This window comes from Brienomyrus brachyistius, chromosome 1, assembly GCF_023856365.1.
Source record: "Brienomyrus brachyistius isolate T26 chromosome 1, BBRACH_0.4, whole genome shotgun sequence".
NCBI lineage: Eukaryota > Metazoa > Chordata > Actinopteri > Osteoglossiformes > Mormyridae > Brienomyrus > Brienomyrus brachyistius.
In genome coordinates this window covers 43,012,515-43,040,170 of record NC_064533.1, presented here as the reverse complement: position 1 = coordinate 43,040,170, position 27,656 = coordinate 43,012,515, and the positions used below count along the sequence as shown (strand labels likewise).

The window sequence follows — 27,656 nt, the reverse complement described above, 5'->3', positions numbered from 1 at the left end:
TTTATCCAGATATTTTTATTCCTGAGGACAAGAGACCTTTAAAACTGTGAGGCAATAATTTATACTTTACTTACCATAACTTAAAGGACAGTACCAGCAGAGCCAAGCGCAGTGATATAGAATGAAGCACCAAATTTACTGTCGTATTTCACAGCCCCACCTGACAAAATGGCTTTAACTGGGTGATACCAAACTACCTGGCTGAGGTATAAAGGGCAACAAACTCATTAACAGAGCAAGAGTCATCTCATAGCTGAAGGTACGCCACAGGTAGGAGGGCAGAGTGTTACAGATGTGGAGAAAGCTGCCTTTTGGTCACAGTAAGAGGTGTGCTGTTGGTTTCTGACACAGTCAATAAATACCATAATAGGGAGAAGGCTGCTGACCTCCATACTGTGTCCAGTCCACAGCAACAGACCATCAACACTCCTGAGGACCACTGAGGATCCTGCACCCCTTTGAGCAGGTAATTAGGGCTTTTTTTTCTCAGCCAAATGTCAAGTGCGCCAATATATCCTGCCAAGGTGAAAATGTCGATGATAATTTAAGTCGGACCCAACGTTCAGGGATCATAATTAAACAATGAAAATGAAAAAATGGAGCAAATAAAACACAGCCTTATTAAATCGGTGGTATAATTTAGGAATGTATATCGCTGGTACAGAGGCAAAGGCTAAACAGCAGTGCAAATGTTTCTTTTGTGAAAAGAAAATATTAACATCTTAAACAAAGCCATGATGGGTATCAAGGCCAACACTGGTATGAAAAGAGCTCCTTTCCTCTCCTTGGCAAACTTGAAGGCTGTGGTCCTTGTTTACATGCTTTGTTCGTGGAGATGCATCCTCTGACATAATCCGTTTACCCCAATTTCACACCGTGGGGATGGTCCTCTCCGGCAGAGTTCACCTACAGCAGCAGTATTCCCAGACCAGCATAACTCCATAGCATAGCTATATTCCATGCTAAAGCTCATCCCGGAGATTTGCTGTTAAACAAAAAAAAAAAAAAAACGAAATGAAGAATCATTTCTGTAAACAAATGCAGCTTAATAAATAAACAAACAGCCAAAATTAAAAGACTAAAGCACAATAATAATAAGATGAACCAAAGAATATCATGTTAAATGCCAATATTTCTGCACTTATTCACAGACACATAACCCCCATGTCCATCCCATAATGAATGTCTAATGCAAAACCCTATTTCCATTTTTATGGCACTCGTGACTTAACAGGCAGTACACCAGCTCCCCAAAGGCCAGAGAGACTCAACCCCAGGGGAGACCATGGGTGACGGTCTTCCCAGAATGCTCCTCACCTTCCCGGTCAGCTAACGGTCTGATTCCGGTCTGCTTCTGGACTCTCTTCAGCAGCTCCTTGATCTCACGGTCATACTCCTCCCATTCCGGAACGATCCTCATGGCAGCAGTCAGCTTGGGCTCTTTGGTCTTGGGGTTGTTGCACTGCGGAGGAATGGACGTGGTTGGTCAACACGCATACCCTGAAACCCGAAAGTCAACAGAAGCTCCCCACAAACGCGATGAGGTTCCCGGTGCTGTCTGATCATGCCACTCCAAATGGTCAGTCTGCTCATGCATTTCAAAAATTAACTCAAGGGTGAACATTTAACTTTATGTATATATGCCAACCTTTTTTAAAGGTGTGATACTGTACACAGATTGACTATATAAATCCACTAATGAATGCCTAACAGCCCATAAGCGGCAAGCCCCATGACAACCCCCACCCCCGAAAAAGGTGGCAGGTGCCCAAGTGTGTCAATGACTGCTGACTTCAGCACTGTCAGCTGGTCGGCAGTCTCGAGAGACCCACTCCTGGTTTCATATCTCATGTGCAGAGGACCTCCACAGCCAGAGAAGGCATGGTACAAAGGCAAAACACTAAAAGTACATTTTATCAAAACTAACTCATAACCAAAACCAGGTCACTTAGGCTTTGTTTTATCTTTTGACAAAATATCTTAGTTCAACTATGTTCAGCTTTGAAGAAAACACTCAATTTCCTACCTATTACACATACGGGGTGGATAATCAAAAAACTCTAGTGATTTTCTGATGTTTCAATGTCAGCGCAGTCACTCTTCTGCCTTCAGGGGGCAGTGTAGTTCACTGGTGAACAGGTAGCCCAACATTCAGAAGCCCATTAGCAGCAATGCTGTCAGAAACCATTTAAGAAAGGCGGGGCGGTGATGCTGGGAGCCGATCCGATTTCGTACACACACACACGTTTCACATTAATCTGCCTTTTTTTTTATTTTTAAATCACCCACACCCAGTTTTCCCCTTGTGATGGCAGGGACTGACCAAGTCGATCGTCTTGGCAGCCGCCTTGGAGGAGTCGTCGCACCAAGTCTCGCACCAGAGCCACTCCTGGGGCAGGGACTTTATCGCTACCTGGTGGATCATGTTGTTGGGGAGGTCCTGGGGATGACAAACAGCCTATAAATGGAGAACATCTGAACCCTGTGCAGGCAGCCGGTGACTACAGAAAACAGACTTAATATAATAACTAATAACAGCAAAAAAGGAAAACAAAAGTTATTAAATTTCCATTTACAGACGGTAGAGGCTGGAGATTGATCATCTTAAGCGAGACCCTACAGAGCACTCGCAGATCCTTGGGAGTCACAGCATGAGACCAGCAACGGTTTGCATTCTCTCTCAGCTCTGAAGCCCCCAGCCTAGATAGAGGGTCACCTTCACTCAGCTGAAAGGCACAGATCAGGCACCAAAACCCACGGCAGGAAGGCAGCCCTTGGGCAGAGAAGCCCCCTCTCTGCCAGCAGCCACGGCCCCTGCACCTGGTCAAGGTTGGATAGGCTGTTGGGGTCCTGGCTGAGGGCTTGGTATTGGCCTCGCAGTCGGTCTCCAGCTGCTATCTTTCTGAACTTCTTGAGGTCCACAACGTAGAGGGCACTGTAAGAGCATAACTGGTCAGGTTCCATGTCCTGCATCTGGGACTCAAAGCGAACAGTAACTGGAACAATTCCAACTGGGGGCGAGAGGGGGGATGTCTGATTAATGCGGAAATGCTGAAGAGGAGGGAAATTATATGCACCAGACAAACATTTTGATCTCATGTGAAAACAAAACAGATCCATCCTTTAAATCTCATTTTTCAGTCAGAGGTTTATCCCCCCGTTTGAAAAACCTCTCTCTCCCCCCCCCCCCCCTTCCCCCAGTGCCGTTCATTGTCCTTGATGACACATACAATTACCATGCAGGCCATGTGACCAACATATGTGAGAATCTGTTTTTAACATTTGGATCTGTACTAATGATTAGGATTTATCATAACAGACCGCTTTATCTCCAGAGTCAGGAACCCTTGAACATATTCACAAAAAAATGAAAATGAAGTTTTCATAAACAAAACCACTTCAGGGTGTAACAATAGGATGATCGACTGGCTTATTGCGCCATTGGGAGTCTCAGGTTGTGCATCAAGCTAGTACATGATGATTCATATTCTGCTGGCTTCCAGGACAAGCTCATGAACATACACCACTGTGCTCCGGAGCAAATAAGGTTTGCCTGGGACAGCGGTGGTGGAGGTGGTCTGTGAATGTCACAGGCAACAAAATAAGAAGTGTGACATGAAGACGAGCTTTTGCAGTTTTGCAGAAGATGGCAGATATTTATTGTGCCCATAGAAAGTCTTGGAATGCTTTGTTAATTTAGTAAAAATACTGCACGTTTATTGGTTTTAGAAGAAAAATTATAATTTTATTCATCTGATTAAAAAAATATATACTGCATTAAAAACAACCAGTAGATTTAAGTAAAACATTCAGGTAGTAGTAAATTGAAACCCAAATTATGGTTCTGTTCGGAGTTAAAAAGTTGACAAGCAGTCTCAATGGGGGCTTTTTAATTAGTCACACCTCTGCAGTAACGTAAAACCCCAAACATGTGTTTAGTATCCCTTTGGGAGTCGGTGACTAAAATAGCAACTAACAGCAAAATGCAGGAAAGGAACTGAATGAGTCAGTCAAAAAATTATGGAACTTTCAATACAAAGAAAATGTCTGTGTGGAGGGTATAGGCAGATATGTTACACATTGCTTGTCAATGGACTTTTGTTATGAAACCAATAAATTTGTATTGTAATTAAGCAAGTGCCCCAGGACTATATGAGCACTATATTTATATCAACGGAAAAAACAAAAACACTAAAAGAGCAGACGCAAGGAAACATACTCCTCCATGGACACAGGAGACGCCTACCTGATGTGGTACTTCCTGTTCCCCAGGTGGGAGGCCCAGTAGCCAGACTTCCAGAAGCGGTAGCCCTCCATCTCTTTGCGGCTGTCGCAGAATGGCGTGTAGCCATAGGGGGCGCCCTGCAGGTCCAGATCACGAAGCTCCTTCAGGTCAGCCCTGACAATCTGAGGGGGAGGGAGCAGCCGGGGTCACGTGGCCTGGCGGGCTAAAATAAGAGGGCACTCAAACACATGCAAGTAGCTCTAGCTGAGGACCCAGATCACCAAATACTAGGAAATATGAATCTGATCAGCATGTGCACAGGGTTTTCAGTCTGCCTAGTAACACTGCTGCTAAGGGTCACCTGGTCTGCATCTACAAAGATGATCTTGTCCACAGCAAGGGGGAAGAGCACATCCAGGAAAAGGATCTTGTAGCCCCAGATGATTCGCTGCTTCTCAGTCTGCTGGTGCAGCCACCGTGGCCATTTGTACTGGACCAGCTCATACTGGAAGCCGTAGGCCTCTGCCATATGGGGGATGGACTCCTACGTACACAAGAGGTACATTTGAAAAGCTTGGCCCTCCAAAGTCCCAAGGTTTCATAGTGCGGGCCTTACCACATTCCTCAAGCATAGAAAAACAGCAGACCAAGTGGGCTTGGATGTAAAACAATTTGAGCTCAACTGCCCTACACATGTGGGAGAGATGTTTGTATTACAAGCCCTAAAAAGTCGGCAAAAAGCAGCCTTGCTGAAAGGTAGATCCTCTAACTGTCCTTCCAGAATCCAGCTACCTTGAGGCGAAGGACACATCTGCACCTTCAGAAGGACTAAACACCTGTCAGCATGAAAGTTCTATTCCTAACAAGCCAGGAAACTCCCATGCAAGTAACTCTGTAGGTTTGCGATTTAGAAAGACACCTATTGCTGACAAACTAAATCACGGTCTTACCGTTTCTGCCCATGCTGGTCATCCTCAAATGTCACTGCAGTGCCCCTTTAAACTTGTTTGTGCACAGCTCTGATTAAGACTCTCTTCTTTGATTATTTTTTGTGGCACATGGAGATCAGTGTATGATTCCGGATATAGAGCAAGGGCCTTCCTGAATCTCCCAGCCATTGTTTGGTAACCTCCACACCGACAGGTATCAGACAAGAGAAATGCACTAGCAAATACAGATGGAAGTGAGGGGGGTCATTACCTTGAAGGAAGGTGAAAGGTAGTTCTTGAGGAACCAGAACTTGACAGGGGTTTTGGTGTGTTGGAGAACAGAGCACATCATTATTCTGGAAAAGAGACAGAAGTGGGAGGGACTGACGGGGGGAGCTGGAGGAGAACAAGCGAAAGCCGAGTGTAAGGCGAGAACCTGCCCACCTCAGGAAGCGCTCGTACAGAAGTCCGGAGGCCACCGAGAAGATGTTGAGAACATCCTCAGTCGTCTTCTCGGCCTCCTCCTCTGAGGAGGCACCGGTGATACTGTGAAGGATAGGGGAACACACCAGGTGTTGGTTTCCACTCCATGGAGAGAGAGGCTGTCCCTTTATGGCAACACTAGGTCAAACCAGCATGAGGTTCAATTCATGGGGAATTAACTGAGAGCAAACTAATGAGAAAACTAATACTGAAATTACCAGCACCTATTGCTAAAGAGTGCATTTCATAGCAGGATCTGACGATCACTGGAAGCTGATTCCCTCTGGCTTCAGTAACAAGGAGCTAAGAGATTAGCTACTGGTACAACTGGACAATGTGGAGGGAGTCTCCGAATGAGTACCCCTTTCTGCCGGTGGCAGAGTTCAATCATCTTTTTAGTGAAATCCATCATCTCCCATCAGAGAAGCCTCACTGCCGCACATGTCTGTACCCTTCAACTCCCAAGACAAGTTCCCCACTAACAGGAATGCTTTCTGTAAGTTAAATCAGGGTAACTAATGTAAAATGAACAAATGAAAAAACCACACACGTAAAATTGTCAAATATACTGAAAGACCTAGAGAAAGTGTGAAGTCACAAACATACATTGTGAACGCAAACAACCAAAGGACACCAATGAGCAATTCAGCCCCCAAAAAGATGCTGAACAACTTCAGCCTTAGAGGGTGATGGGAGCAGATAGCAAGGAAGTGCTTCCTACCTTCTCTCTAAAGATCTCCATAAGCTGCACAGAGCCAGCGGTAAATGAAAAGCACACAGATCACGTGGTTAGATGGAGGGTGGGATTAAGGCCAATTCATATTTCACTTTTGTGTGTGCACTTTCGGTTGTGGACGAGGGTAAGTGATGTAAATTTCATCATCAATGGTTGGCTGTGGACAACTGAGGCCAGAGTGAGTGCAGCCCAGATTTTTATGCCTAGTAGCAATCGTGCACATCCGGGCACATCGACCATGCATGTACAAGATAACTGATTAGGTATTTACAGTAGGTGGCAGTGTGGATATTCACAGATGTCTAGCTGTTGTTGTTGCTGTTGTGGTTATGGTGAGCAGCTGTATGAGGTTTGGAGGTACCTGCATGTCTAATTTTTCATACTGTCCAAACATTATACCGAGGTATATGGTATGTTAAAAAGTAGCACTATTCAAAACACTTTGAAATATTGGTGATGAAATTCGGCCAACTAATTTGGTCATAATGGTTTCAGAATACTGCTGCATATCCTATTACCATTGTGTTGCCCAAGCCGAGGCTAATAACAAGAAAACAAGTTCCTAATAGTTTACCCATTTGAATAGGTTGCTTGTATTTGTATTTATTGCAATACATCTGCCCTCTGCTGATCGAGTGGAATATCACTGCTGTATGCATGCACTGAGCATGACCATCCGAGCCAAATGTAGCATGAACACAAGCTGCCGTGTACACAAACGTCCCCAAGAAAACGCATGCGCAACAGTGAAGTACGAGTCGCTCATCTTTTCTACAAAGAGGAGGGGCTACAGGCTTGGGGGACGAAAGGCAAGGAAGAGGAGCAGCACCTAGTTACGGACTCCCAGAGGCCTCTGGTCTCCGTGCCGTCACTAAGGAGCTCTTCGTTTATTTTGTCTGGCTGTTTCTGAACCTGGAAAAATAAAGTACATGTAAAAGATCAAGACGATAAAGTTTCAGACGCAAGAACCGGCTGGCAAAAGACAATATGGAGGACTTCGGTAGGCGTGAATTAATCATGGCTAGAGGAACATGCATATTATGGGGATCCAGAAGCAATGATAAAGAGAACACACCCTGACTTTGATGATCTTGCTGTGGAAGCTGTTAAGAACCACAATCACATCACCTTCCTCCACAGGAGAATCTGTGCCACCGTGGCTGGAACAGAGGAAGAGGGAGAGAGGGTGACCGCGACGGCGCTGCTGACCGACGAGCGTGATGCCTGGACGGCTTGGCTGACTGATGAGCTGACCTTTAGCCGTGCTCAGTTCTGAGCTGACCTCAGTTACTTTATTCATCCCTCTTCAACAGTGACAGCACCCTCATGGTTAAGCCAACAAAGGCCAGAATCCATGGGGTCACTGAACCCGAGGGCCATGTTCAGCAGAATTTTGTTTTCGCCTCCCAGCCCTAACAACTGGGTGACGGAAATCACCCCCCATACAAAACTACAGCATCCTTTCCTGGCCCCTTCATCCACCACTCAGCCTCTAGCTCTGAAACCACAACAAGAAAATAAAACACAAAGTCTAACAAAAAAAAAAATATATAAATAAATCTGAGACTTTGTGACAGGCACAGTGTCCATAGCGACCCTAACCCTAACCCTAACCACAACCAAGCTGCATTTAGCAGCTGGAGCGACAGCAGAGGACGATGTCTCTCTTGCCAAAGCACTGCACCCAAATCTGATGGGTAAGAGAAGAATCCAAAAGCAGGACTACAGTATGGACACAATGCCAGTGAAGCATGGAGGGGACACTCACGAAAGAATCTGGTAGATCTCCTCAGACCTCCCCTTGCGCAGTTTTAAGATCCAGGCTCCCGGATTAGCCTTTAGCTGGAAGTAGCCCTGTCGTATACATAAAGAGATAGACAGCCAGCAGAGTCAAGTGCCAGTACAAGTGCGGTTCTTGGGTACCAAGCTAACTGATGGCATGATGAGAGCCTAGCAGTGGTGAATATGTCCACAGACGACCTGCATGTAGCGGCTGGCCCATTTCTGAGAGGACGAGGCTCACCAGGTTGGCCATGACGATGGTGTCCTGCATTAGTGGGTCACGGTTCATGCCCAGGGTGAACTGCAGGCCCCGGGGGGGCTGCCCGGTCGACTGGTCGAAGCAGTGCCCCTCCAGGAGCAGGTACTCCAGCTCGTACTCGGCAGACACAATGCCGCTGACCTGGGACCAGATTGAGCACATCAGCTAGTCGGCAACTGGCTCGTTATGAACATCCCACTGCCACACGTCACACAGAAACTAAACACGCACACAGTCCTGCTATAAAACATAATTATTACAGTTATTCAACTTCTTTTCCCCAACTGATTTTTAAAAAACATTTTGAGAATAATAAATACTACCAGGAACCATTATATTCCTCCACAAAAAATTAGCTTATCAGAAACAATGTCATGTGACCCACCCCCCTGTGGGAGGGGGAGGAGCTACCTTTGCACAAAGTGGGGTTGGGGGTGTACCTCCTGCAGGTGAATGTTGTCCAGGTCATAGGGGCTGCGGATAGGCTCCACCATCCAGTTGTCGGGGGTGATCATGTTCAGTGTGAGGAGCGGGGACTCGGGCATCTCGGTGAAGTGTGCCATCGGCCCTGGGGACATCGTGTCATTGGCCAGGAAGGACACATCCGGCTCCAGGACATAGCGGTAGAAGCTGGGATGGGGGATGGAGAGCAGAAGGAAAACACAAGTGCCATTATATATTAGACAGTCTAATCCGGTGGTCACTGCGTAGCTATACATTTAAATACCACTCTGCAAACACATAATTCTGTCCTGAAGCTCATTTGCAGGGATATTATTTAAATACTCAGCACTAGCTAAAATATGGTAATAAAACCCAAGTACCAAACTCATTTCCTGGCTAAAATCTAATCCAGGGACCCCAGTACTTTTTCCAGACGCTGCATTGAACTACGAATTTAGAGAATGAAATTAAACAACTCCAAGAAACATCCCAGTGCTTTGCAAAGGGAAAATTACTGGTGCACACCTGTTGAGTCTCATTATTCTTTGCCGTCTAAATGTTGCTGTGTGGTCTAGTCACCAGCAAAATGAACAGCTAAAAAGTTTAACAGCAGCCTCGATGCCTGTAACTCCAGCTGTGAGCTTGTCAGCGCCCCAGAGCAGGATGAGAAGTACAGGCTGTTCAGGTACTAAGGGGAACAATTCAGCTACTGGTGATCAGAACAGGCAGGATGCGGAAAAAATCAAGCTTGCAACACAAAACCATCCATCCATCCATTTTCCAAACTGCTTATCCTATTGGCTCGCGGGGGGTCCGGAGCCTATCCCGGAAGCAATGGGTACGAGGCAGGGAACAACCCAGGATGGGGGGCCAGCCCATCACAGGGCACACTCACACACACCATTCACTCACACATGTACACCTATGGGCAATTTTAGCGACTCCAATTAGCCTCAGCATGTTTTTGGACTGTGGGGGGAAACCGGAGTACCCGGAGGAAACCCCACGACGACATGGGGAGAACATGCAAACTCCGCACACATGTGACCCAGGCGGAGACTTGAACCCGGGTCCAACAACACAAAACCCATAGAACAAATAAATGTTTGTTTACCGACCAGCTGAATAAGAAACACAGCCTGTGTTTGGCTCCTAAAAAATGCCATTAGGGAGGGGAAGCCTTCAACCCAGAAACTAATTTGTAGTCTGTTAGAAAGCACCCATTTCCACGTAATTTTCACCGAACTTGCCGAAGCTTATGTTACCAGCAGTCTTGCCTTCAGCCCAAAAGAATAATAAAAAAAAAAAAAGTTTCTCCTTCAAAACACAGCTCCCATTCTTACGCAGGATGAACTGAACAATTGACCATAGATTTCTCTGGCTTTCAAACTCTGTGTGGGTGGGCGGTTCACAAAAGGAAACTGTAGGTGTCCAAGGCTTACCTCTTCAAGGGCATCTCTGAGAGCTTGGCCCTGCAATTCATGAAGACCTGGAGCTTCATGTTGATCACCTTGTCCAGCACCTGGAGGCAGGAGGAGGCAGAAATGCATTTAAAATTTAAATATTTATCATTTGTTACCAACAGTACCTGTCTATAAAAACCTGCACTTGACACATGTACATTCTCCTCATTTCCGTGTATCACAGTTCATTTTCATCTTCAGCAAATAGAACAAACCTCACATGATCACACCACAAACACAAATGACAATGACAGGACTCTTACAATCAAAAGAGAAGACATCTTCTGGGCCTCCCTGGTGAGAGGGTCCACGATCGCCACCACATCATAAAAGACTTGGCCCTCACGAGGGGACAGCTGGAGCACACTGAGGGCGGCACACATGACAGACAAGCGATTGGAGAGAAATCACAGCACCAGCAAGACAGAAAGAAACCACAAAAAGGTACCAGCTCACCAGGTGGGCAAAAAAGGGGGAAAAGCAATGAAAGGAGTTATGGCTGACTGGGAACATTAGTAGGGCTTCAGGAGGATCCCTTCACTTGCAGAACTTTCTCACCAACCTGAGCTTGTCCTTGGAGAATCCGACCTCTCTTCTGGACTCTGTCTTGGGAGCTGACGTGAGTAGGGAGTCCACCTTCATGATCAAGTCACTGGCCCTGGGGGATAAGAAAGAGATCACATAGGGAATAAGCAAGACATTTTTATTTTGGCTTTGCTACTTAGGCTGACAAAATTTCAAATGATCACACGCTGCCCATTCATCCATCATCACATCTAAATCCATCCACCCATATTATCCTGCAGCCTTCACATAACACCAGCTGTATATTTTAAATTTTCATAGAGAGAAATATGAAGGTGTGGATGTGAACATACACTTTGCCTTTCAGCCCCATCTGCTTGACTCTGGCTTTGATCTTCTCGGCCGACGTGCTCAGAGTGATCTTTTCCAGCAGGTGGAAGTCTTCAGTGTCAAACTCTATCTCCTCAGACAGCCCGATGATCTAGCAGGGACACCGAGCATGCAAATATCTCTCATGCTGACCCCTCTGAGCGTTAACACACACAGCTTCAGACAATCACCCGCTAAGCCTGCAAATAGCTATTACTGTTGGCTGTCCCACCCCCAGCTTCAGACAACCACTCACTTACCCTGCCATTGGCTATCACGGCCCACTGTCCCACCCCCAGCTTCAGAAAATCACTCACTTACCCTGCCATTGGCTATCACGGCCCACTGTCCCACCACCAGCTGCAGACAACCACTCACTTACCTTGCCATTGCCTATCACGGCCCACTGTCCCACCCCCAGCTGCAGACAATCACTCACTTACCCTGCCATTGGCTATCACGGCCCACTGTCCCACCCCCAGCTTCAGACAACCACTCACTTACCCTGCCATTGGCTATCACGGCCCACTGTCCCACCCCCAGCTTCAGACAACCACTCACTTACCCTGCCATTGCCTATCACGGCCCACTGTCCCACCCCCAGCTGCAGACAATCACTCACTTACCCTGCCATTGGCTATCACGGCCCACTGTCCCACCCCCAGCTTCAGACAACCACTCACTTACCCTGCCATTGGCTATCACGGCCCACTGTCCCACCCCCAGCTGCAGACAACCACTCACTTACCTTGCCATTGGCTATCACGGCCCACTGTCCCACCCCCAGCTTCAGACAACCACTCACTTACCTTGCCATTGCCTATCACGGCCCACTGTCCCACCCCCAGCTTCAGACAACCACTCACTTACCCTGCCATTGGCTATCACGGCCCACTGTCCCACCCCCAGCTTCAGCACATCCCGACAGAAGAGCTGCTGGCTTTGCAGGAACTCCACGCCCAGTGTGTTGTACTTCTTCTCAAAGGCGTCAGCGTCCATCCCCTGCAGCCATGGTGGCAGACAGCTTTAGCATATGCTTAGCTTCCAGAAGTCTGGGTAGCTATGCCACATGCAGCCAGACTATTTATTTCTCCAACACTCTAGTCTACCAACCCAAGGAACACCTGCATAACTTACGTTGGCATATTTCAGGCTGTATTTCATCTCAGATCTCCACACATGCCACCCTACTTTATACTCTGGACTTCAACCTTACACATTCAAGCTAACTAGGTTAATAAAAACCAGGGGGTGTTCCACGAAGCAGGATTTCTTAGTGAGCTAGGTTAACATAAGATAGAATTCATGGCTGTCCAATAGGAATGTTCCTTACCTAAGCTCTTATTGGACAACCATGACTTAAGTTAACCCAGATAACAGAAATCATACTTCATGTAAACACCCCCCTGCTCTCAGGCATTTCTGCAAACACCATTATTGACTACTGCCTGTTACATTAGTTTGTTTACCAAAGTTAGGTTTTTTAGAGCCTTTTGCTAATGGTCTGAGGCACCTGCATCAGTAAATCCTTCATCTTGGTTCCCTGCTCCAACAGATGGGCGTTCTCGTGCTTGATGATCTTCTGCACAAAGCTCAGGGTCTCCCTGCTCCTCTGTGTGTGGAGAGATGCCCAGATGGCCCGGGAGATGGCTGTGTTGTCCTCAGTCACTTTGGAACTGGGGTTACTGATGATTCCAACTCGCGTGTTGGTGCTGGACTTCTGTAAGTGGAGACAAAGTGGGAAGGGACGTTATTAGAGATAGGGTTAGGGTTAGAGTCAGAGATGGCCCCATATAACTGTTTCTGGTCTGATCCTGATATTGAAATTTTCAATTCCTCTTTACCATGGCAAACTATCTGCATATAGTGCTGCAGCAGCATTGATGCGTATGCTAAGAACAGGAAAATGTAATGGTCATGTTGCTCAAACATGGGGCATCTGCATAAACCCAGATGTGAAATTTAAGACATTTTAAAGATGTTTTTAATGCCACTTCAAGCCAAATTTTAAAACAAACTGGAAGCAAAGATGTACTTTATCAGAATCAATACCCATAAATTTACACTACAGTAATTACATATACTGTGCTTTTGACTTGTATTAAAAATTCTCTAACAAATAACGTGTGAATAATAAATCAAACTTTACATATGGTAATCAAGACATGGTGCCTCAATTATGAGAAATCCTCCTACTAAGAAACTTCAATCAAAACAGAAGGCCAATGGACTTAGATTAGCACATTTAATGTCCCATTCTCCAACATTACAGGCATATAAAGTGGCAGATTTAACAGATTTTGAATATTTTCATTTACACTTTACCATGGATTGCTGTTACAAAGACAATGCCCAAGACAAGCTACCTAGCTAGCGTGTGATCTGACAGCTGCCTCACCTAGTTACCTAGCTAGCGTGTGATCTGACAACTGCCTCACCTAGTTACCTAGCTAGCGTGTGATCTGACAGCTGCCTCACCTAGTTACCTAGCTAGCGTGTGATCTGACAGCTGCCTCACCTAGTTACCTAGCTAGCGTGTGATCTGACAGCTGCCTCACCTAGTTACCTAGCTAGCGTGTGATCTGACAGCTGCCTCACCTAGTTACCTAGCTAGCGTGTGATCTGACAGCTGCATTACCTAGTTACCTAGCTAGTATGTAATATTAACAATAATATTAGAAATAGCTAATTAGGACAGATATAATGATTAGTCTGATGTCCTCAACCCCATCTATTTTTAATGCTTGATGTGTAATTTCAACAGCATGCTAACAGTAGCATTTAAGCCCTACCTCCTACCATGCAGGATAAATGCATAGAAGGGTGGAGCAGTCACCAACTCTCACATCTTCCCCAGTCTCCTACCAGCTTCTGCACCTCCTCCAGAGGTCCTGTACCGTGTTTCGGGTAAAAAGTGGCCCCAGGGCAGCTCACCATGTGTTTGATGGCACTCTGTAGCAACTGGCGACCCCGCAGAGAGTCGAAGTCCGCAACGACCCAGACTGTCACACCATGGACTGTGTCCTCGTCTGTGGAGAGATGACGTTCAATTATGAGGCCCAGGGGTGGTGGTACTGAGTTGGCCTTTAACTGTGCCGCTATGTTGCCATGCACATACGACCCATAATACACTGGGCATGTGGGGGGGGAAGCGATTCTACATGCTCCTCACCATGGGGGACCATAGCCAAGGTTACAGACAGTGTCTAAACACACTGTGGTGTCTACAAACGCATCAAGTCTTCTACAATGTATTTCAGTATCTCCTAGTACTCCTGCCGCATTTAATTAGAGTAAAAATGTTTACCGGCTTTGGTTAAGTACTTCAGTCTTCTGGAGATCACAGAAGTCTTATCCCTGGAGTCCAGATATGAGAACGTGTTCGCATCTTCCCAGTCTTCAACAACTAGGAGTCGGGGGGAGGGGCAATAAGCAAAATCTCAGCGTTGAGACTATGACATCACATTGATTCATTGCAATTATACATCTCTGCCACCTGAATACAACTTAGGAGACATTCCAACCTTGTTAAAATGCCTGTTTGGGCATGGACAGTGCCTCTTTCCTACCTGGAGAGGAAGTGAAGTCCAGGTACTGCAGCTGTGGACTTAGGACAACAGGGTTCATGCGCGGTACCACGTTGGCCTGCTCCATGAGGAGCTCCACCACGTCCGTGTCATCGCTCAGCTGGCCCTGATGGCATATTCCCATTGAGGTGCCCAATCCACCAAAACCACAGAGACTGGCATTCCCGGGGTTTTGGCAGGTAGCCCTACCATGAGGACTGCCCTCTGGAAAAAGCTGGTGCTGTCCATGATGCGCTGCAGAAGCACCGTCTCCAGCTCTTCGGGGTCCATCTCCTCTCTGCTGAGCGGCACGCCGTTGAATAAAGCCATGGGCAGGGTGCTCAGTCCCGTCTTCCTGTAGAACAGTCCTCCAGCCTGGACCAACATGCACTTCTGTGAATTACTGGCCAGGAAATCCTGTCACCACGTGGAAGGCCATGGGCTTCTCCACTCAGCCGTTTGGAGCGATACTCCTGCATTAACGCCACATGAAACATGACTCTTCCTACAACAAGGTACGGGACACCAAGGGGAGGGCATGTTTATAGTCCACGCTAAGCAGTGTCATAAGGTACGGGACACCAAGTGGAGGACAGGTTTATAGTCCACGCTAAGCAGTGTCATAAGGTACGGGACACCAAGGGGAGGGCATGTTTATAGTCCACTCTAAGCAGTGTCATAAGGTACGGGACACCAAGGGGAGGGCATGTTTATAGTCCACGCTAAGCAGTGTCATAAGGTACGGGACACCAAGGGGAGGACAGGTTTATAGTCCACGCTAAGCAGTGTCATAAGGTACGGGACACCAAGGGGAGGGCATGTTTATAGTCCACTCTAAGCAGTGTCATAAGGTACGGGACACCAAGGGGAGGGCATGTTTATAGTCCACTCTAAGCAGTGTCATAAGGTACGGGACACCAAGGGGAGGGCATGTTTATAGTCCACGCTAAGCAGTGTCATAAGGTACGGGACACCAAGGGGAGGGCATGTTTATAGTCCACGCTAAGCAGTGTCATAAGGTACGGGACACCAAGGGGAGGGCATGTTTATAGTCCACTCTAAGCAGTGTCATAAGGTACGGGACACCAAGGGGAGGGCATGTTTATAGTCCACTCTAAGCAGTGTCATAAGGTACGGGACACCAAGGGGAGGGCATGTTTATAGTCCACTCTAAGCAGTGTCATAAGGTACGGGACACCAAGGGGAGGGCATGTTTATAGTCCACTCTAAGCAGTGTCATAAGGTACGGGACACCAAGGGGAGGGCATGTTTATAGTCCACTCTAAGCAGTGTCATAAGGTACGGGACACCAAGGGGAGGACAGGTTTATAGTCCACTCTAAGCAGTGTCATAAGGTACGGGACACCAAGGGGAGGGCATGTTTATAGTCCATGCTAAGCAGTGTCATAAGGTACGGGACACCAAGGGGAGGGCATGTTTATAGTCCACGCTAAGCAGTGTCATAAGGTACGGGACACCAAGGGGAGGGCATGTTTATAGTCCACTCTAAGCAGTGTCATAAGGTACGGGACATCAAGGGGAGGACAGGTTTATAGTCCACTCTAAGCAGTGTCATAAGGTACGGGACACCAAGGGGAGGGCGTGTTTATAGTCCACGCTAAGCAGTGTCATAAGGTACGGGACACCAAGGGGAGGGCATGTTTATAGTCCACGCTAAGCAGTGTCATAAGGTACGGGACACCAAGGGGAGGACAGGTTTATAGTCCACGCTAAGCAGTGTCATAAGGTACGGGACACCAAGGGGAGGACAGGTTTATAGTCCACGCTAAGCAGTGTCATAAGGTACGGGACACCAAGGGGAGGACAGGTTTATAGTCCACGCTAAGCAGTGTCATAAGGTACGGGACACCAAGGGGAGGACAGGTTTATAGTCCACGCTAAGCAGTGTCATAAGGTACGGGACACCAAGGGGAGGGCATGTTTATAGTCCACGCTAAGCAGTGTCATAAGGTACGGGACACCAAGGGGAGGGCATGTTTATAGTCCACGCTAAGCAGTGTCATAAGGTACGGGACACCAAGGGGAGGGCATGTTTATAGTCCACGCTAAGCAGTGTCATAAGGTACGGGACACCAAGGGGAGGACAGGTTTATAGTGCACACTAAGCAGTGTCATAAGGTACGGGACACCAAGGGGAGGACAGGTTTATAGTGCACACTAAGCAGTGTCATAAGGTACGGGACACCAAGGGGAGGACAGGTTTATAGTCCACGCTAAGCAGTGTCATAAGGTACGGGACACCAAGGGGAGGACAGGTTTATAGTGCACACTAAGCAGTGTCATAAGGTACGGGACACCAAGGGGAGGACAGGTTTATAGTGCACACTAAGCAGTGTCATAAGGTACGGGACACCAAGGGGAGGACAGGTTTATAGTGCACACTAAACACCGCATACAGCCAGGCAACATCATGAACACACCTTCCTTCTGTCGTCATACACAGTGTCTATCCCCAAGACCTTGGCTGCACTAGCTTTGGGGAACTTCTTCTTCAGGTAGGAGGCCACATCAGCAGCGGACAGAGCTTCACCCTCGGCCACTTTCTTATACATCTGTCATTGCAAGAACAGGTCAGTGGAGGAAGCTTGTGTTTTCTCCTGTCCTCCCAGGGACCGCCCCTTAAGCTCAGCTAGAGCCCACAGTGCCCAAATCAGACATCCCAGGAGAACTGCGAGCAATGTGGGAGTCATTCACCTTGGACTGACTTATACACCAACAAGGATAAATAATTTGAGAAGTACAAAGCACATGCAAGCTAAAAAGAAAGGTCACCCACAGACACCATGGTAGAGAAGGCCTGGGCGTGATCATATTCCCCTGCCACATAGTTCAGCAGCCTGACGAAGCCCACGCCTGCATCAGAGAGGCCATCCACCTGGTCATCGGAGTTGACCACGAACACAAAGCCTATCCTTGGGGGGAGCAGGGAAGAGCTACGCGTTAGAAAGCCAGCAGTGGGCCTGAAGAGTTTGTTGCTGTGTCCAACCAGCCAACTACCACCAACCACCAGCATAACATCATGAGACACAGATGCTGCAGAGCACCTACCTGAGAGGGATCTTATGTGTGTAGAACAGCTGGGCCAGCTTTACCAGTTCCGCACTGCCCTCCTGAGATGGGTCCAGAAATAGCACCTGAGGGGGGAGTAGAGAGGGAAAAGTAATCCACAAAATTGGCTGGGGCCAGCAGCTGAATAGTTCTCCTGGCATATTCCACTACTTCAGTCACTCTGCCAGGGCTCACCAAGTTGAAGAAGTTGCGTCGTATCTGTCTGATGACACCGGGGAAGGTGGTCCGGAGCAGCTCCTGGCAGCTGGAGGGCCAGCTGCGGTACATGGGGTCCATCTCGATGTCGTTGACCCACTGGATGTGAGGAAACAAGGTGGCACCAAATGATCACACATTTCTGACTTATGCAGCACTGGGAAAAGCAGCGTTTGAGGCATCAGTGGTCTTTAAATCTCTCATCAGTCAACACAGTAATGAACAAAATACATAATTAACACAGCGGTGCAACTTGGAGTTTCCGACAATGCCCTTCAACTGTAAGAAGCAGCCTAATTATCCAGCTTAACTGTTCCAATGACAAATGCAAAAACATGATAATCAAAATCATCTTCAGTACCCCAATGACCGCAATCTCCATTGAAAATACACACATCAATTCAGCGCCTTTAGTGGGATACAAGACTTAGAACATTAATTAATGGTCGTGCCTTGGTGTGGAGTGAGAAGGGTAACTCAGAAATCCCCGAACTGAATCAACCTCAAGTCAGTACCACTGTTCTGAAAAAGGGGAGGAGTCACAGGTTCTGCATCACAGAAAGACTGGGGACTGAGTCCCACGCAGCGTACGAGCCACATTTTTCTGCATTGACCTGGTAGGACAGCCTTCGCTGAGAAGGCAGGACCTTCTATAGCCTCACCAACAGCAAGAATGACAATTAAGGGTTTTTTTGTGACCTTGAGCAAGTATCGTTCCTTCCAAGCTCCCCACTCCTGAGGAAAACTACATCAGAGTTTCCCCACACTGAAGAAGGGGGTTACTGGCTAATTAAATGTTAACTACAACCCAACAGATACCAACCATTATGGCGGAATGGCGAATGTCAATAGCGTAGCTGTCATCCAGGGGGTGCACGGGCAGGCGGAGAAACTTGACCTGCTCCCCCCCTTCAATTCCCAGGTTGTGGAGCCCCTCCAGGACTCTGCCTTCTGCCCAGATGGTGTCCAGGATGCTGCGAAAGACAGACTATGGCTGAGCTAATGACAAGCAGATAATTAGTCAACAGGGCCTCCAAAAGGGGTTCTGAGGGGCACAGCACATCGCTTTTGGGGTTCTACCTGAAGGGGTTGTGGACGTCCAGATCGATGTGAAGGCCATTGATGAACAGGGCAGCCTCTCCTGGGCTGACTGCCAATGTTTCACTGAGAACCTGGAAAAGGCCTTGTGTGTTACAGTCTGAGTGACCTCACTCGGAACTGGAATGTTCCCAACAAGCATGGCTACTAAGAATAGGTTTGTAACTAACAGAATATTCATCGGACCAAAATATTATCATCCCTGTATTGGAGAATCAGAAAAATCCAGAACACCACCATCACCAAAATGCAATATTCATCAAGGTCAAATGCAAATAAAAGAGGTTTAAGGCATTATGGAGCAGAATATGATGACAACGACCCTGAATAGTATGATTGCCAGTCTAATGATCGAAAGCCCACCTGAGATTTCAGATGGAAGCAGCCTTAAATTCTCCTTAAGGTTTCTTAACCCCCTGTGCATTTCACACCCCCATCTTGGTACATCAATCATAAATGACAGCAAAAAACAAATTCCAGTTTAACCGTAATAAAAATCTCTTGACCCAAATCCTTATTTATTTACCAGAAGGATCAGTCCCTAAGAACACTAAGCTCCTCCAATCAGAGAAACCCACAAGACTGGACACCACTGTCATAATCCTGCCTGTCACCGTCTGACTGGGAAGTGCATGTCACCATGGGCTGGATTTATGCTCTGCATTAGGGCCATCGCCTGCTGCACTGCAAGTCTGACCTTGTCTGTGGATTCCAGCAAAAGGCTGGTGAATTGTCAGAAATGAATTGTCAGTTATAGAGAGAGGGAAACAGGGAGAGGGAGAGAGAGAGAGAGAGAGAGAAAACAGCGAGTGCAAGGAACGAATGCACTGCTCGTTGTGCATTGCTGCTATTGCCTCAAAATAGCTAAGGAAGCAGGGCACCTATCTATGTCCTCTTGACTGAACGTAGCTTGACTGACCTACGTTGTGGTGACCTAGACAAGCCAAGTGCGCGAGGTAAGGTAATGCCTGTAAGGGGTGCACATAAAACACAGTCACCAATCGCGTTACAGCTCCAGATGAAAACCGGGCCAGTCTGAGGAAACTCACACTTAGATAGCATGAGGCATCTGAGACTCTCCAAGCATCCGCGGGGCCCAGGTCCAAAGGACCCGTATGATAAACTGTTAAAAGCTACCAAAAGGGGCTGATCATGCACCTTTGGAATTCCTTAATACACCAAAACTTTAGTTTGTCATCCTAGGATACCCTGGTAAGGCAGTGGGACCCAGGACATTGGAAAAGCTCCCCTCATACCCCATTAAGCAGCTCCATGACTGACACAACATTTCAAATAAATACGCGTAAATGCATGCAGTGGTGATGGAAAAAATTATGCTTCATGAACAGTTTGCTGTATTTTTTGACACCACTAAATGGTGTTTTCTCTTGAGGAAAGGGGACAAAGCCTGTTCCAAGCAAACAGAGTGCCATCTAGTGGGGTGAAAAATACAGCAACTGGTTCATGAAGTGTCACTAAATCCATCACCAGCATACAGAGATAAATGAACAGACGGATTCTCACCTTCTGATTGTCCTCAATCTCCCGCCTCATTTCCAGGTTTACCGGCACCCGCGTCAGCGACCTGCAATGAAAGCACAGCACTGCCATCAGCTCCTTCAGCGGCTTGGACCTGGGCACAGAGATCCGGTACTCATTTCTCCAAACTTCCACTTTGAGGATGACAGTAGGCAGTTCTGGGGGAGGCAGTTCTCATTTTGGCCACAGAGATAAATAAATAATATGAAAGTCGCTGAAAAGCACATGTCGGGGGGGGCGGGATGACCAGGCCATCGTTTTAGGAACCTGGCACCCTAACCTCACCTGGCTTTGGTGGGGAAGTTCTGGCTGAGGTCTTTCATTAGCTTCAGGGAGTCAAACTTTGGAACTGACATGATCCGTGATGCGGCCTGGAAACTCAGGTCTGAAGGGGAGGGAGTTAGGAATAAAACTGTGTAACATCTGCAATAGTCTAAGATACCCTAACAGTGCGATTAGTCCTCCATAATAGGAATCCATATATTCTGCAACATGTTATTGTATATATTAATCCATGGGTCAGCATGCTAACGCCATAAAGCAGGGTCCCCAATTCTGGTCCTGGAGGGCCAGTCTGGAACACAGATTGCAGGTTGTCCTGCTTAAGCAGACCTTAATCAGCTCACCAGCAAATTGCCAGGTTTAGTAGGTGTGTTTTAGCAAGGAAATCTGCAAAATGTGACACAGGCTGGCCCTCCAAGAACGGAACTGGGGAACACTGCAATAAAGAATACAGGTTTGCAAGGTCCCCAAAACGGTGCTGTTGTGCCCCTAGAGGACAGGGGGGACACTACCCTGCAGCTCCCACACTTTCAGCGGTGTCATGTCATTGGAGCTCTCTAGCAGGTGCTTCTGAAGGTCTCCCAACTGCTTGCGCAGCTCAGGATGGGACTTCCTACAAAAAGGGGGTGGGGGGACAAAGCAGAGGAGAGAACAGACATAAATGTCTGACATAAATGAAGAGATGAACCACCAGTTTGAAAGCACCATTTCTACCAGATGGGCGTTTTCTGGGTGAATGCTGATGTCGTCTTACTGCATTGGCGGAGGTCATTCTGCACATGGGCATCTCAGACTGCATGAGTATGTTTACAGCAAATACATTTGGATGCAAGATTCACAAATGTCTCGGTGCCCACACTTGGATTGCCTCATGGCGCTGATGACTTACCGCGGAGACCCTGCATCATGTTTAAAGACTCAATCTTTAAAAAGTCTCAATCCAGCAGACTACCACGCTCCTCATAAGCATCGCCCTTAAATCAAGCCTCCCAAAACCTCAGTAAGTGCTGGAGTCACGTTCTTTATATGTTACCCTCAAATAGGGTTTGAGCTGTACTTGTACTACCTGTAAAGTAAGAGCCTGCTTGGATGGATGATTATAACCCACCACATCTTCCATAACTACTAATCGAGTCCAGGGTTGCTATCAGCGTGCTATCAGTGCACAAGGCTGGGGAAGCCAGTCTGTTGCAGGGAACACACATACATACACACACCGAGATATTGTGGGAGATTTACCAAATTGGCTAAACATATGTCTTTTGGACTGTGGGAGTACCTCAACAGAAGTCACATGACACAGGGGGCATCAGAGGGGTAAAGCACAGCACACAGTCCAGGGGTCTGAGGTCACAGCACCACTGTAGGGCCATGTTCAGGCTTGTTTATTTACTACTCCATGTCGGAGGATGCTGCATGACCTCAGGCTGCAGACCTTATCGGCTAGCAGCCTAGAACACATTTTGTCAGCTATTTTTTTATTAGTTTGATTTTGGCACAGGGAGACTTACTTCAGCGTTCCAAAGAGGAAGCCCTGAACTTCATCTTCACCATCATCCTCGCTGCTCACGGTCCCCTTCACGTCTGCAGTCCGTTGCATGTAAGAAACACACATGAGTTGCAGCTTGGAAATACAAGAAAGATGGGAAGGGAGGAAAAGGACAGAGAGAGACCTTTCACCAGTGAGTCGTCAACTGCCTTGTACTCCGTGCTTTTAATGGCCAGCTCCACGCCATAGCCAGACAAATGGGGCTTCTGAAGCTTAGTGTCCTGCGAAAACACAGACAGAGAAAGACAGACACAGACAGACGAGGACATGAACAAGAACAAGCAGATGTTCAAAGCATAAAAAAAAATGACAGTGACCTTGTGCCTGCAGTGTTCAAGACCAGAGTCTGTCACCTTGGCTGCCCCCTGCATGCGAGGATGACAGAACACGGATACGTACCAGCCACCTAGTAAGCTCTGCAGCCATTATGCAAGCGGACAGAATGATTAATAATTAATAACAAGTAACATCTCTAGACCCTGATGTAGAACCTGCAGGGAATCACATCAGTGCAGCAAAACATGACATATTAAACTACAGTGGATAAAAGAATAAATACACTCCCTTTAGCAATTTCCATGTTATTATTCACTCACACATGCAAGGCAGGGAGCAACCCAGGATGGGGCGCCAACCCATGACATGGGACCAGCAGTGTGCCCATACTGCCAACTCTATTGTTCATTTGATCCGATACAATAATCAGAAAATGAATGCATTGCTTTCATATGGTTTGCTGTGTGCTTTGGATCTGGGCAAGACAAGGCTGATTGTAACATGCAAAAATACAAAATCTTTGGAGGTGTGTGTATCCATTTTCTACCCACTGTAATATTATGGAGGGGGCTAAAGTATATAAAAAAAATATCAAGAAACTAAAAGGACAAATTCTCCTCCTCCGCAGATGTAATTAATCAATCTAGTTTGCAGTAGAATAAAATCAAGCTGCAATAAGTTACTGAATAGTGCAAGTCAAGGGCACCATAAAAGAAAGGTACAGGTGACAATATCAAGGCTCCCAGCGCAGGCCGTCTGCGAGACACACATTTGCGATCTATTTTACAAACACCCCCACTTCACCCCCGGACTTGCATCCCCCAGGATGGATCACTGCAACAGCGCAGGTTCTCCACTGCATGCTAACCTCAGCCACAGCTCCTTCACTCGTGGCCCCGCTGAGGCTTGACGGGCAAATCACAGCAAAATAAAAGTACAGATTTGAGATGAAGGACAAAAAGAAAAGTGAAGGTCACAGGGGCGTAAATCACCACTTTCACTTTGCGAAGCACTGCAGGCATCCAGCCCAGTGGAAGATATTCCCTGCAGCAGTGGTGGCAAATTAAACATCACAGGAGACTGTCTGGCACTCCTCCTCACCCGCAGGGGAACAGTGTGCCACGTCATTACCGTTACACCATGTTTCCCCACCTACCATCTAAACTTTACTACCCTTTTTAAAAAGTATGAATAAAGCAAAACAGTTAAAGTAACTAACAGAGAAAGGCTCTCCTTCAGGGCCTGCTGAAAACTGCAGTACTATACGATGAAGCAGTTTCATTTGCGCTGGGTTCCTGTGAGACTCACCACCATTAATTTAACATTATTTCGTTTCTGGGAAGTCACACGCAGCCAGGAGAAAAACACAGATGCAGAAACAAGATCCTTCATGTTCTATTTGCACATGTAGGGTTACAGGTAAACAGAAATGTCATCTTGCTCTATATGCAAGACGCGTATACACACACATACACAGCCAAGGGCAAGATTTGGCATCAGAGTGCAGGTTCAGCTGTCGACTGGCAACACTGGAAGCACTGATGTTAAGGGCCTTGCTAGAAGGCCCAAGGGTGATGTGATTACTTTGCCAATTAACTTGCAGAAAAAAGCACAGGTCTGTAAACCACTGGCCTACACACTCCCCTGTACGGTTACATAATTAGCGCAGGAGACAGAACTGCCCACCAAATAATGCGGAACAGAGGACAAACTCACCAGAAGGAAATGCCGCAGGATGTAGGTGACTTTGCCCTCATCCGCTTTTTGTGACAGCAGCTTGTGGAGAGTATTAAACTTCTTGGTGCCAATTTCGGCATACAGGATGGCGACGGGGACATCGGTGGTGTTAACGCCAGGGTATCTGTGATCATTCTTGTACAGGTAAGGTCTAGGCCTGCAGACAAAGGAACACTTAATCAGACTAAGAAACACAGCAGAGAGGACAATGACCCATTAATAAGTACAAAAGCAGCCTAGACATTTTTTTACATACATCTAATACAAGGCCTAATCCTAACCCCAAATCATAACCCCTCATAACCCTAACCCTATCACTCCTGACAACCCAACACCAAACCCTACCTTTACCCATCACCTTGGCCTAATGCTAATTCAAACTGTTTTAAAAGTAGAGCTTGTGTTTTCCTTGGAATCCTCAGTCATTGCATTTACAAAGGGTGACCATACCTCACACCTGGGAAGTAAGAGGTGGGCAAAGAGGATTACCTGCCTGCTGCCGTCTTCAGGAGCTTCTTCACTTCCTTGCTGCTGCAGCCAACAGTGCCGTGGACAGAGACAAAAGCTGAGCATCCTTCTGGTGGTGGCTCATTACTGGCAATCTGAGGGATGGAGGGCAGACCAAGTGGGTTGGCAGACTCCTCACTTCAGAAGACCACAAGCTTCAAAAATGTAACTCAGAAAACCAATAGCAATAATCTCTGGCTGACTATAGGCTGAACGAAACGACATCCTACATAATGACAGAGCACAGGCAAAATTATTTCCTGGGGCAAAAAAACCAGCAGACAGTCCTACCTGTTGAAAGGCCTGGACAGCAGGGGAAAAGGCTCTCAGAGACAGGGCAAACTTTAAAAAGCTGACCTGAAGGTCTGTCAAAAACTGGCCAGCTTTCTTGATGATTAGATTGTAGTAAGAGCGAACGGACTCTAAAAAAATGACAGGCACAGAAAGAAGAGAATGTGGATTACCAAATTCACCTGCAACGATGTGTAAGAAACTGCCTGAATCTTTCAAAGTCTCATACAAAATTAATTCTTTAATTTCTAAAATTCTCAGTTCAGCAGCTGAAAATGAGTCAGAGCATCAAGGCAACTAAAAGGAAACAGGCTGAACCTGTTTCTAACCAGGATCACTAGGAATGTGCTATACTGCAGCAGTGCATTACAGCATACAGTAACATTATCACTAGCGATGTGCTATACTGCAGCAGTGCATTACAGCATACAGTAACATTATCACTAGCGATGTGCTATACTGCAGCAGTGCATTACAGCATACAGTAACATTATCACTAGCGATGTGCTATACTGCAGCAGTGCATTACAGCATACAGTAACATTATCACTAGCGATGTGCTATACTGCAGCAGTGCATTACAGCATACAGTAACATTATCACTAGCGATGTGCTATACTGCAGCAGTGCATTACAGCATACAGTAACATTATCACTAGCGATGTGCTATACTGCAGCAGTGCATTACAGCATACAGTAACATTATCACTAGCGATATGCTATACTGCAGCAGTGCATTACAGCATACAGTAACATTATGAAGGAACAAACTGTCTGAAAAAACTTCAAAACTAAATGAAACTTACCACCGTTCTTGTACACAGTCAGTTCCTTCACGGTATCAACAAACTGCCAGAATTTCTCATCACTCTCCACAGAAATAAATTCACTATGGAAGACGAAAACCAAACTTTAACAAATGCAGGCAATATGGACATATTGGTCCATTACAGAACCTGTTATTGTAAAAAAAACACAGTGGTATAATAAAAGAATACTTTAAATATATTTTACAGGGAGTCAAAAAACTTCAGTACAATTAACCATGCAATAAAGAGTAGCATAACTCTTAGCAAGCAAATAGTATACAGTTTTCCCCTTCATCAATTATTGCAGGGTTTCATTCTTTAAGGTGACAGGTGACATTAATATACCAATACAGTTCAAAGATGCAGCATGCCTGGTCTCAAGCAGAAAGGGTGTCATTGGCCACTTGGCACTGAGGCTGGCGGTCACCCCTTTGGCAGCGGCGTGGGCATGAAAAAACGTCAGCTGGAGCAGCAGCAGGAGGAGTACCGTGCAGCTTCTCCTCTTGTACAGCTGGACATAATAATAATAATAATAATAATAAAATAATAATAATAACAACAACAACAACAACAACAACAACACAGGGATTACCCTGCAGGGCAGCCGAAAAACACTGACACATGGAAATGGACGCTACTGACGGCACCGCGACCGCAATTTTGACCCTTTCTAATCATCATTTTTTTGGGGACATAGAAACACATTTCTTTAATGTCACCGGAAAGGCAATGAAAACTGTTAAAACAAATGTGACATCTCTGTAGCGTCTCTTTGACACTACAAAGGCACAAATAAACATGGTAACAAGTGGAGGCTACCGATGCCACGTAGCAATCTATGGAGAGGAGGCAGTGCGTTTGATGTAAATTATCCAAGCTTTGACGAATTGTATTTTCCATTCACGTAAAGCAAATTCAGAACGTAATTTATGATGTACTGCATATAAATCAGCAAATTAAATATATCCAATACTTTGAAATGCTTTAGTTAATCGTATACTCTGTTTTTTTCGTTCGACTGGTTAGTTTCTCGTCAGGTTTAGTTATGCGACAAAGAACTGTAACTATGACGGGATTTAGTACAAAACAAGATGTAATACCAGAACAAACCTTAATATAAATAAATACCCCTTACCACAATAATACCCTTACAGATTTGATTAATTACAGAAAAAAACACTCACCTCAGTCACACTGGCCGCTGCCATTTTAGGGTCCTTTTGTGTTTTTCTGCCTACCTTCTCATTTTTTAAATTACAAGCACGTAAGCGAAATGTTTTTTTTTGTTGCGAATGCGTAAGCTGCACAGTTTGCTTAACTAGGAAGATAAAATTAAGTTAAAATGTTACTGGGAGCCATACAACTTTACCCGTTTGTAGTTAATTACAGTTACTGTGTTTTTCAGGCATTTATGCGGGCAGCTAACGGATCGGCTCCGACTCACCTCCTCTGCACAGAACCGCTTTTCGGGAAAAGGCGCTTCGTATTTCGTTAGTGCCTAG

At 46.4% G+C, this 27,656-nt stretch overlaps 1 protein-coding gene across 2 annotated transcripts; it reads right to left on the bottom strand.

Moving 5' to 3' along the window:
- uggt2 (UDP-glucose glycoprotein glucosyltransferase 2) lies at positions 1-27,562 on the bottom strand. 2 transcript variants are annotated; one of them, XM_049019885.1, is made up of 41 exons: positions 27,339-27,562; positions 26,526-26,665; positions 26,152-26,234; positions 25,346-25,476; positions 25,037-25,149; positions 24,527-24,704; positions 22,659-22,755; positions 22,497-22,569; positions 21,498-21,598; positions 20,989-21,088; positions 20,689-20,749; positions 19,147-19,238; positions 18,890-19,040; positions 18,046-18,165; positions 17,851-17,936; positions 17,579-17,714; positions 17,223-17,354; positions 14,992-15,156; positions 14,785-14,908; positions 14,523-14,621; positions 14,150-14,244; positions 12,729-12,935; positions 12,086-12,217; positions 11,200-11,327; positions 10,884-10,979; positions 10,585-10,687; positions 10,301-10,380; positions 8,855-9,044; positions 8,397-8,555; positions 8,142-8,227; positions 7,449-7,533; positions 7,203-7,285; positions 6,359-6,382; positions 5,599-5,700; positions 5,426-5,510; positions 4,587-4,769; positions 4,247-4,407; positions 2,821-2,935; positions 2,324-2,440; positions 1,318-1,462; positions 1-985 (listed from the first exon to the last, which is right to left on the bottom strand). In XM_049019885.1, exons 1-41 carry the CDS (start codon positions 27,360-27,362, stop codon positions 963-965), a joined length of 4,605 nt encoding a protein of 1,534 aa, XP_048875842.1. In that variant the 5' UTR covers positions 27,363-27,562; the 3' UTR covers positions 1-962. The 2 variants fall into 2 exon arrangements, with proteins under 2 accessions (XP_048875842.1, XP_048875851.1); XM_049019894.1 differs by lacking the exon at positions 6,359-6,382 and having other exon boundaries at positions 27,339-27,561.
- Positions 27,563-27,656: the final 94 nt, after the last annotated feature.